Source organism: Theobroma cacao, chromosome 2 (assembly GCF_053813885.1).
Source record: "Theobroma cacao isolate CCN51 chromosome 2, ASM5381388v1, whole genome shotgun sequence".
Classification (NCBI taxonomy): domain Eukaryota; kingdom Viridiplantae; phylum Streptophyta; class Magnoliopsida; order Malvales; family Malvaceae; genus Theobroma; species Theobroma cacao.
This window is the reverse complement of record NC_142640.1, coordinates 50,065,122-50,076,836: the sequence shown is the minus strand read 5'-3', so window position 1 is coordinate 50,076,836 and position 11,715 is coordinate 50,065,122. Positions and strand designations below refer to the sequence as shown.

General features: G+C 34.8%; 1 protein-coding gene across 1 annotated transcript; it reads left to right on the top strand.

The window, feature by feature from the left end:
• The first annotated feature begins 2,650 nt into the window (after positions 1 to 2,650).
• Positions 2,651 to 7,884, top strand: LOC18610425 (Cyclophilin-like peptidyl-prolyl cis-trans isomerase family protein). The gene is made up of 8 exons (XM_007046065.3): positions 2,651 to 2,843; positions 3,080 to 3,193; positions 3,303 to 3,451; positions 4,154 to 4,226; positions 4,312 to 4,401; positions 5,064 to 5,103; positions 7,230 to 7,312; positions 7,402 to 7,884. Exons 1-8 carry the CDS (start codon positions 2,745 to 2,747, stop codon positions 7,420 to 7,422), a joined length of 669 nt encoding a protein of 222 aa, XP_007046127.3. The 5' UTR covers positions 2,651 to 2,744; the 3' UTR covers positions 7,423 to 7,884.
• The last annotated feature ends 3,831 nt before the right edge of the window (positions 7,885 to 11,715 follow it).

The window sequence follows — 11,715 nt, the reverse complement described above, 5'->3', positions numbered from 1 at the left end:
TTTTGGTGATGAAACCTTTTCCAAATCAGTGTGCCGCTCCCCTCCCTCCCGCCCTACCCCTCTTAGTCCCTGTGGAGAGTTGAATACTTTGTTTTCTTTTCTTTTATGGGTGCGTCCATGTTTTTCTCCCTTCTAGAAAAGAAGTGATAGAGATGCAATTAATGTAAATAGTATTGCAAACACATTTTGACTTTGGATGTTGATAGCCCAACAATAAATAAAAAAAGATTGTGCAAATACAATATCAGGCTACGCTACAACCCTCCCTAGGGTTTCCTATTGCTATAGCCATGTCCATGGTCTAGTATAGGAATTGTTTCCATTCTCGGATTAAGACGTAAATGCATAGGTTTTTTTCGCTCGTTTCATCAAATATTTAATATTTTAAGCAACGTCAATAAACAGTTCCTGTACTTGAATAAATAAACTTTTTATTATCAGATTGAACGAATTAACCAATTGAATTAATGCCCTCTCTTTTATTATATGTATATATTTTTAATTATTAAAATTCAAAATAAATAAATAGTTTCAATTTTCAAATTAAGACGTAAATGTGTCGTTTTTTTCTCTATGGACCGGTATTTGAACTGAAAACTTTTTATGGGTCGAGATGAATTAACCGATCGAATCAATCCCTCTACGCTAACAAGATTCATGAAACTACGGCATTAGACGTATATAATTTTGTCCGGGGGACCAAGGCTTCCCCCCATTGGAATCAGGTTCTGTGAGGAGAGAACGCAAACTCAGATTTGGCTGACATGGAAATGGGGGCATGCATGGTTCATTACAGGGTTGGATCTGTTGCAATGGAACGGAATCAATGCTGCCATTTCCCGTCACAAAAATGGGATTCACTCCCTCCCCCCAAAAGCTTGCTTTCCATTTGCACCCGTCGCTTTGTCGTCTCTGAAAGAAATCTTCTTCTAATCTTCTTTGAGAAGCAATGTGTCGTCGTGGAAGTCTGTCCAGCTGTTTCTTTTTATTGTTAGAATCTCAGCCATAATAATCTTAATAAATAAAAATTTAATTAGAAAGTGCAAGCTTGATATAACATGTATAGGGCAACTGATCATATCCAACTTTTGTAACTATGTTGAGGAACTCTGTATTTTCCTTTGCTCAATCATGTGTGATTGGCCAGTGGGTGGTGTGTGTCCCATAACTTAAAAGAGCTAGGTTGTTTTCCCCTCTCCCCTTTTACAATTACGAACAGGTCACCCTTAATCTAAAATAGCTTAATAAATCTAAATACGGAATAATCAAACCGTTTGAGATAACCTTATGCAAATTTAAATATAAATGGATATAATGAACTTTGCATCTTGCTTTTTTATAGAAGAGAGAACGATCATTAGGTTAACTTTGAGTTTTATTCGGACAAATTATGTTTATTGAAAAAAAAAATCGAAAACTCTCTATTAAAGAGATAATAATAGTTAGATAAAGTCTAAATTATATTACTGTGAATTGTTATTAGTCAAGAAAGATGCTTAGAGTTAATGATCAATATAATCCCAAAATGGTACTCAAACCCTTGGGGCCATGAGGGGTGTTGTGTTATAAAGTACTATAACCTTCCAAAGTTCAAACCAGTAAGTTAGTAAAACATTATACCTTAGAAACATTAATGTTATGATAATCATTTCTTTACATGACTTCAAACATACTTTCTAAGCACTTCTTGTAAAATTCACTAAAAAAAAAAAAGGGTATTGGTTTTTGACAAACACTTCATCGACATAAATTTGATCAAAATTTTAAGTTATTCGTATATGTTGATAACACGATTTTAATGTTGTTGAACATAAACATGATCTTTAAAGTTTTGACAGCATCACAATCATTATTGAATTGATTTTTGATTTAAGAGAAAGTAGGTTTTGGACATACACTTTATTGGCATAAATTTGATCAAAATTTCAAGTTACTCATAAATGTCGATAGCATGATTTTAATATTGTTGACAATAAATATAGTCTTTAAGGTTTTGACAACGTCACAATCATTATTGAATTGGTTTTTGATTTAAAAGAAAAGAGATTTTGAATAATGTTCTTCGGATAATTAAAAATTACATACATGTACTATTGAATCAAATTATGGGAATCATTCACCATTGTTAGGGTGAAGAATTGAAGATTGTCCTGTCAAAACTTGAAAGAAGTAATAAAAAACTCATGAGGGAAACTATAAATTAATTAGGAGGGCCCATGATTGGGCCCATTAAACATGAGAAGGGCTTTTGATGAAAAGACTGAACCATGGGTGAATTGGTGGAGCTAGAGCCGGGGGCCCCTTGTTCTAGCAAGAGGCTGACAGTTTCCGGCGACCGTGGCTTTTGCTGTTTTAATGAGAGAGGGGGAAGTTATTTGACTCACTGATCATCTCAATTTAATTCATTTATTTCAAAAACATTTATACAAATAAAATTAAATATCTTCCGTACCCGATTGTTATATTTATATTTAATTTTATTTAAAAAAGTTCATTTTCATTGAAAAATGTACTAATTGGGCCTAATTGTAAGCCCATATTGGATTTTATCTGCACAAGCATATTGGGCTATATTCAGTCAGCCCGAGACCCGGCCCAATTGAATAAAAATGGAAACTTTATTTATTTTTTCTTCATTAGAAGGAAAATGTATTTTGCGTAGTTGCAAAAACGGCAGAAGTAGGAGAGTTTGGGAGTTGACAAAACCCAAGTTTAGATCGGGTGCCAAAAAGGGGGAAGAACAGATGAAGATCATTTGTTGGGTGTGCTTAGTGTTTGTGCTTACTAAAGTTGGTGCTTTGTCTGAAGAACCCCAGCTTAGTTCTGCTCGTGTTGTTTTCCAGGTTCTTTCTTTTTGTAGTAATTGATACCATTCAATTTGCTCTTTTTGGTTTCTGGGACTTGGGTCAAAATGGGTTTTTGTCTTTTTCATTACTTGACTTGTTTCATATATGTTATGTTGTGAATTATGGAAAAAAATGGGGTTTTTTTTTTTGGTTGTTAATGGTAGTAGTGAAAAGGTTTCTAACTCTTATGAGTTTGTTTGAAGTTTTCTAAAGCATTGCTTGTTGTAATGCAGACAAATTATGGAGACATTGAATTTGGATTCTTTCCAAGTGTTGCACCCAAAACTGTTGATCACATTTTTAAGCTTGTTCGTCTTGGTTGCTATAACACCAATCACTTCTTCAGGGTACGTGGTAGAACTGGGAAAAAAAAAAAGGATCTTGGTTGCTAAGTTAGTTGATTCGTGCGATTTTGTGATGTGGGTAAGAATTATTATTATTTTAAACTTGTTGCAGGTGGATAGGGGCTTTGTTGCCCAAGTGGCAGATGTTGCAGGTGGAAGATCAGCTCCCATGAATGAGGAGCAAAGAAGGGAGGCTGAAAAGACTATTGTTGGTGAATTTAGTAATGTAAAGCATGTGAGAGGTATTCTTTCTATGGGGAGGTAAAAACACTTTATTTTTTTGTGAGTTCGTGTTTAATTTAATACTTACACCAAATTTGTTGCATAGGATTTCTCGGTTTGATGGTATTAATTATTGTTGCAATATGAAAGGGATTGAGCTGTAAATGATTAAGCATCTAGAAATGTATCTGAGTCTTGTATATACTGCTCAAAGTATCAGAGATATTTAGTAGTCTTAATGAGCTTGAGTATACGTGTGAATTTTCTTTCAAGCTCTATGCTAAGCTATGAGATTGATTCATTGATTTCTTTTAGAACTAATGCCTCTGAAATTGTGCACTGATTGGTTGCTCCCTTTGGTAAAATGATCTCATATGATATCCTAATAAGCACCACATTTTATGAATGAGACTTGGCATGATCTCAGGGGTCATGTTGATTAACTTATGATTGTAAAATATTTCATGGGGTATAAAGTGACCAGCTTTTACATTAACAGAAAATAATGATGGTTAGATATCTGTTCAGGATTTCCACCCTGAATTATGACCATGTTGGAGGAGTTGTTTGTGTAATCGTTACTCTTTTCATATTTCACATGGAACTCCTGAACCATGTGTTAGGACAGTAGACTAACTTGCTACTTATATTGAACTTTTCTAGCCATAATCTTTCTGAACTTTCTCTGTTTCTATAAACTTTTGATGTAGTAATGTGGCAACATGTTTTGCTTTGGTGTAGGTATTCTGATCCAGACAGTGCACAATCCTCATTTTCAATGCTTCTTGGAGATGCCCCTCATCTTGATCGGCAGGTATTCTAGTCACACATGCTGAGCATCATTGCAAATGATTATACGACAAGATGGCATACTTAACTGCTTCTGTTTATCTTTTCAGTATACAATTTTTGGTAAAGTCACTAAAGGTGATGAGACTTTGAGAAAGCTTGAGGAACTTCCTACTCGTCGTGAGGGAATCTTTGTAATGGTATACATCTGATACTTCTGTTTTTCTTTGTAATGCAAAGAAAATTTAGGATTTTTTTTTTTTTTACATTTGATAATGATTGTCAAGTTGGAGGCATCTCTAACAACCTTTAACATCATATTTTATGTTCAGCTTCCTTGACAGTTAGATGTTTTTTGTTATAGCTTTATGGCACCATTTCATTCGTTTTTGCAAAGAGGGACTTGCCCTTTTTTATTTTTTTTTTGTTTTACTAAATAATCTACTTACCTGTATAAAGAGGGAAAATGAAAAAGAAAGACCAAGAGGGGAGACACTGAGTCTGTGAGTCATGCAAGTTCCTCTTGTAATCATATGACTTTCACCATGTGATGTAAGATCTTGATGTATCTATTTAAGTGGTCTGTTATGAATCTTATAATCTTCTTATTTAACACCCAAAAAGCTGAATGTAGGACAGAAAGCTGTCCTCTCCTGGTATCTCTGTCTTTATTATTCTTTTGTAACTATGCCTGTAAGTTATATCTACAAAATTTACCCCTTGCTCTAAGCCTCTAACTAATTAGTCTGATATAGCAATTTTGGATAAATGTAATGGTTATTTCAGTTTATGACTGATTTTAATCCATGTCACTTCTTTCTATGCTGTGAATACTAATTTTTGTCTATTTATCTTCTCCCAGCCTAAAGAGCGCATCACGATTCTGTCATCCTACTATTATGGTGAGAGTTAGGCAGCCTCTTATGGCTTTCTTGTTCTAGAACCCTGCATTTTCTATATTGATGTCAAGGATGGACAAGGATGCATTCATATTTTTAGTCATTAATTCAACATTTTCTTGCATGTGTTCTTTACAGTTACATAAACTTTTCAAGAGACAAGAATTTAATCACTATATTGCCTTTGAAAATGCTTGCGTGGATATTGTCAAGCAGGTGATATGATATTGTCATCTGGTAGTTCTCCCAAGATGTGAAATTAGTAATTTTGTTATGCAGCATCAACAAAATATTAGGTAAAAAGAATGCATTATGACTGCATGTAGTTTTTCCTTGTTTTGGGTTTTCTTGATGTCACGAGCACTTAATATACTAAAAAATTACTGAGCTCAGTCCCTTTTTTTTTTCCCCAGTATATATTTGGATGAGGTATGGAAGGTTGCATATACACCATTCAATTGTACTACCCCTCCACCAGGAAAAGAACCGAAAATCTTCAGATTATGAAAACATATCCTAGTATCATAAGATAAACCATTATGGGATCTTGGAACAACCCACTGACCCTTTTATCACCTAAAGAAAAATCAATCACATCCTACTTCTGGAAAACCCATATTTGGTTGCTAATATTTGAGATTGGTTTCCAAAGAAATGGAGAGAAGTATAACAAGTAAATGGAAGAAATAGAACATGTTGTTGTTCTATTAAGAAAACTTTTTGGGATCACAAGGTCAAAATTTTGGGTGATCTGTGATGACTAGAGAGATAAATTCTTGATGACATCAAAATGGTTTCGATAGAGGATGATGGTTAGATTGATGACAATCTGGTGTAATGGAGTTTTCACTTTCCAATCTAAAAATTCCTCGAACAAGGGCTACGTATTGGCATGGTATAATTGGATAGTGTAATGATGGGTTTTAGACCTCAATCCAAATGGAATTCAAAGACACACAGACTCGTTCAGAATAGTTTTCATTTTCACCTTCTTACAAAAACTTTTATTCTGTTTAAAGATTTATAGCTATTGCATGATGCATTTTAATATTAATTCCATATCTTGTTTTCAAAGTAGTAGTCCTTAGGATCTGAGAAGCTATGCCTGGGAGAATCATTCTAGTAACTAGGTTCACTGTGCTGCTGCTAGAAGAATCCTAACACATGAAATTGCTTAAACTGGTTGATTCAGTGCATCTGTCATGAAACTTTTATTTTGGAACTTGAATAAGTGGTTTCTAGAAGTAAACTTTAATTCATGGATCAAGGGAATCAACTTGCTGGTTTTTTATGATGATAATTCTTAGCCTAGAAGTGTGAGATCAACTTAAACACAATTCATATGCTTGCTTGGCATGAGGTCTTCTCTTTGTCATTTTATTTGTTCCTCAACTGAACAGTTAATTACTGGCCAAAAGAAAAACTGAACAATTTATTGTATATGACTCAAATGGTCTAATAACATGTAGTATTACTATATGGAGATGACAACCTAATTGCTATTTGAATCATTGGTATATACTGTTGTTATTCTGTCATTTTGGATACCTTTCAGCTCATTTATTCAGCTAGAAGCTAGTGGGCATATAAGAGCAGTATCGTGTGTGAGTATATACATGCTTTTAAAAGAGGGGGAAAGAGGGGGAGTAACCTTCTTGAATGCAAAATTTTATGAGCCTCACCTGATAATAAAGGGTTGCAACATCAAAGGGGCAGCATACTGCATGTGGCTTCCGCATTTTTGATCTGGGATTTCTGGATCTACTCAGTATTATGTCACTTGTAGACCGGCTGTTCCACCACTTGAGCCTGTGATTTCTAGGTCACAATGGAGTAACCTTAGCTTTGCACAAGGGCTCGTTCTCCTTGTCAGACATTGTGGCCTGTCTAAAAATCTATGAAAATTAATAGCATCGGGTGTGTCTGCTTGGAGAGCAGGAAGATTTAAGTTTTTACTTATAACTAATTGACAACAATACCACATGCCAATGCACAATGTTCGTACAATTTAACATAGCCTATTCATAATGTTCTTTCTACTTGATTTTTACATGAAAACGGGGAAACTAATAAAAATGAAATTTTGTCATCCACACATTGTAAATTTTGCTGTTACTCTTTGATTTTAGATACTGAGATGGAGAGCTGCGAAAAAGAGAGGGGTATCTTGAAGCGAAGGCTTGCTGCATCTGCTGTTGAAATTGAAAGACAGGTGATTTTAAGCCCCGAGTAACATGTAATTAAAATTGATACCAGTTGATATTCTCTTGGCAAGCTTGGACTAATCCTGTGCCATTGCAGCGAATGAAATGCTTCCCTTGAATTTCTAAGCAACAGCTGGATCAGCAAGGCCGAAGGCTATGATTCACATAGGTTGCAAAGACGTTCTTGGTCTTGTACAAAGTCAGAGACAGCATTGCAGATGTCGAATTCTGGTAGAAAAACAGTGACCAACATGCGTTCTATACTCTGTACCTAGCCGTTCCAAACAAAGGATGGTAAAAGAAAGAAAGAAAGTGTCTCTTGACCTTAATCTGTTTTTAGTTTCTTCTTGTGCCGAGGATTGGCTTTTGTGATAATGATGGTTGTTGACCTAGTGAAGTTCTGTCACTTTCTGGTCCTAATAATAACCCTATGAAACTAAGGGAGTGGTGTTCATTGTATTAGCCCGGATTAATGAAACCAACTGATTGGTATCTGGGGAAATTTCAAAATTTGTAAATCAGGTTCATATCTCTTCCTTGAATAAAATGGTTCTGAGAGTGAGTAATTTCCACTGGCAAAGCATTTGCAGGCAGTCTCTTGAGAATGGTTGTCATTTGTTATTGCAGAAAAGATTGAAACCCAATTTTGTTGCAAAACCAAGTTGTATATTGCTCTATTTTCTACTTACTGAGGGCAGAAATCCCTCTTCATTCCAGACAAAGAGCAAGGTTCATTACCATAGTTGTTTCATGGTAACTTCTCATTGAATTCTTTTACTGTTATACCAACATCCGAGCGGATAAGATATGGTAATGCAATCAGAGGCAAAGAACAGAAGAAGATGAAAGGGAGGAAGAACAGTTTTGAGTGATTGAATTCACCTTGTCAAGATCAAACATTGACTTTTGATATGTCTATGGCCCTACAGCAATATGGGGATCATTTCATAATCACATGTATGATTGAGGAAGCTATAATTTTGAGACAGCGACTGTGACTCTCCGTGTATTAACCGTTTCTGTTGTCTCTCTGCACTTTCACTTGTGCCACATTTCCATCAGCACAACAATCTCGAAATGTTCATAGAGAAAACATTACATGTGCTGCCTCCTGCTGTTTTCTGAGAAACCCAAACTAACTTTTTTCACTTCATTGACACATTTGGATCCTCTCGTCCCCATTTTTCTGCCTAGAACATGCAGTCCCCATTATTCATCCTTCATCAGGTTTTGAAAGCTTCATCAACATTGTTACCAGCCGAAGCAAAAATGCCGTAAAAAAAACACCCGAAAAGAGTTGCTAAAGCACACAGCATTTCTCATTTGCCATCATGAACAGGTTCAGTTTGTTGTCTTTGTCTTAGATTATATGTTACATGTGCTCGGGGTTAGGGTGTTCAGGCACGGGTTTGTTAAGTATTTTATAATTTTTTACATTGTTTTTAAAAATTAAAATGTCATATCCATATGAACAGTGAAATGTTTTAAAAAATATAGAATCCGTGTAAGTGTAAATAGAGCACATAGTATGAAAATGACAATTTCCCTCAAAATTTGACATCAAGAGATGGAAGGGGGGGAGGTCTAGAATGTGATGGTGAGTCCCATATGAAGGCAGCCTTGCCGACTTTCGGGCAGCTGCAGTCTTGGGATGCATCACTTTAAGGCTTCAAGATGTCTCAAACACGGCAGAGGGGAACATCCCACATGGGTGAATGGTAAAGACAGTGGCACAAGGGTTTGATTTCCGAAAGATCAATTTCGGACCACATAGTCTTTTCTCTTTGGCTGTTCGGGCTGGTTCCTTCTTAGGTCAATTTTCAAGGGGATTGACTATCTTCAGACAACAAAGCTAACAGTCACATGAAATATGAAAGCCAAAACATTCACATTTTAATGTCTGGTTACCCATATCGGTCCAAATACATCATGGGCTATTGTAATGTTGGCTGATCATAGCTTCAAAGCCATGGAAAAACAAAATAAAGAAGAAAAAAGAAACCTATAGAACTAGGAAAGAAAGGAAGTTATACTCAATTTTTATTTATTATTTGTTTTGTTTAATTTCATTATTTCGAAATTATCTTGTATTCAAAATTAGATGTTATAAGTTAATATTATATTTTATTTTCAAATTATCATCTACATATCACTTTTACATTTTCAATTATTTATATCGAAGTAGATCTTATACAATGACTCAATTAGCCTGACGTTATGTTGATGTAAGGGTTTTTTTTCTATATGCAAAGTTTAGAGAAAGAAGGAGAGAATTAGAACTATTTCACCAGCAGTTGAAGGGCAAAGTTTTTGTGGTGGCTGGCAATGCATGAGGACTAGGAAATACAAAGATTTAAAAGAGGAACAGAGGCTGCTTGTCTGGGGTTTGAACTACATCAATTGGTCAGCCGTTTGGGCTGCAAATGGCCAGTCTCGTGGCTTGCCACGCTACTCATTGACAGCATCGGGCCAACATAAATTTGTCACATGGCTGGCTCCGCCATTATTGCTGCTTGCGGCCATCCATGAACCAAAGCATATACCCAAAGTTTTACTTTTGTCATGCTCCTGAAAACCCTTTTGCTTTGATCTCTCGAACATGGTCTAAAACTGTCATGGTTTCTCCTTGGCGTGGACGCCATGGTAAAAGAGTTTAAGGTTTTTCCAAGTTCCAGGTACTGACAGCAAGATCTCTTTACCTAAAAGGGTTGAAAGAATTGAGTCTAGACAGCTGCCGTTTACCGTCAAGTCCTCGCCTTGACGTGAATAAATATTCTTTTGCTAATATTGTCGGGTTTCTAGGGAGTTTTAAAATCGAAATACGAAAAAAATATACTTAAAAAATTAGATTTGAATTTCTTTTAATAAAAAAAATTCAATTCTATATAAGCATTGCGTATAATACTTTTATTTTTATATAATTGAATTCGTAAAAGATTTAGATATCGAGACTTACGTTCTGATACTTTAACTCTCGTACCGATTTTGATATTTTAATAAAAGTTTTTATGGTTTAGAGAGAAAAAAAAGGGTTGGTGGGAAGTAGGAACTGCTAGGCAAATCAATGGTAGAAGGTGTGTATATATACTTCTATATATGTTTCAATGTTTGGTTTCTTCTCAAAGGAAACCTGACCAAAGCAAATAGTTAGAACATTCTACCAATTTTTATCAAATTTTGAGCAGTAGCTCTCTGGGGGGACCGTCACTTGGACAAAGCAGCTATTTCAACAAGAAAAACATGTTCGGAGAACAAAGAATAAGATAAAACCTACTTGTCTGTTTTTTTGGTATGCCTCTTGGGACTATGCAAAGGGTTAGACTCAAAATAATTTGGCCACGAGAAAACTTTATTATCTTATAAATATAACCGTCCATTTTTCTTTCTTCAGCTGTTTTGTTTTCCCCGAGTATTTTTTAACTGAATCTAACAATGTATTATGTTCTGTTTGGAAAGCATGAAAATGTTTTTCGAAATTTAAGAACGTAAGATAATATTTTTAAAAATAGACTTTCCACTTTTTCCTCTTTAACAATTTCGGGTATTTTATATAATTGATGAATGTTTTGAAAAATGGATCATGATGGAAGATTTTTCATACGACAAATTAATTTTCAATTACTAAAAAGATCGAAAATCAATGCAAATTGCATGCTTTTGTTGTGATCCTCCCCTATAGGAAAATTAGGTCATTGCTGGTCCTCCATTTCAAAAGAGATTACGTGTAACATGTGCAAAGGGCAAGTAAAATATCTTCAAATTCCATACAAGAATGAATACCTCTCTCTCTCTCTCTCTCTCTCTATCTCTCTCTCTCTCTCTATATATATATATATATATATATATAATTTGAACAAGTATTAGAGAAAACCATAAATTAATTCGAATTTCTATATTTAAAAATCTTGTAATGAACCTGAGAGAGAGAGACAGAGATCAGTGAGGTAGATGGATCGTACAATTTCCAGCTCTCATTCTTGGTTTCTTCTCGTTGACATGCTTTCGCATTCAATAGTAGATATTGGAACTCAACTCTTCAAGATCTTGAAAAATCTGATCCTCAATTGCAACTTGGTCACTAAATTAAATATTTTGCTCAAACTCTGAGGATGATTATATATTTCTTCAAAGATCTTTCAGGAATCTAATAAATTAATAATATTCATTATTAACTGGCAGGTTCTACTTGTCATTTGGACAATTCCCGACACCACCAAGTTACCTAATTAATCAGAATTTAATATATATATATATATATATATATATATATATATATGTTGATATGGGTAAGCTTAAAAGTGCAAAATCAACTAGCATCCTGTAAAGAATGGCAGTTTTTCTTCACACACATGATTCTGTCAGCAGAAAATTGGTATTAAAATATAGATGAGATCATGTGGTGAAGAAAGAA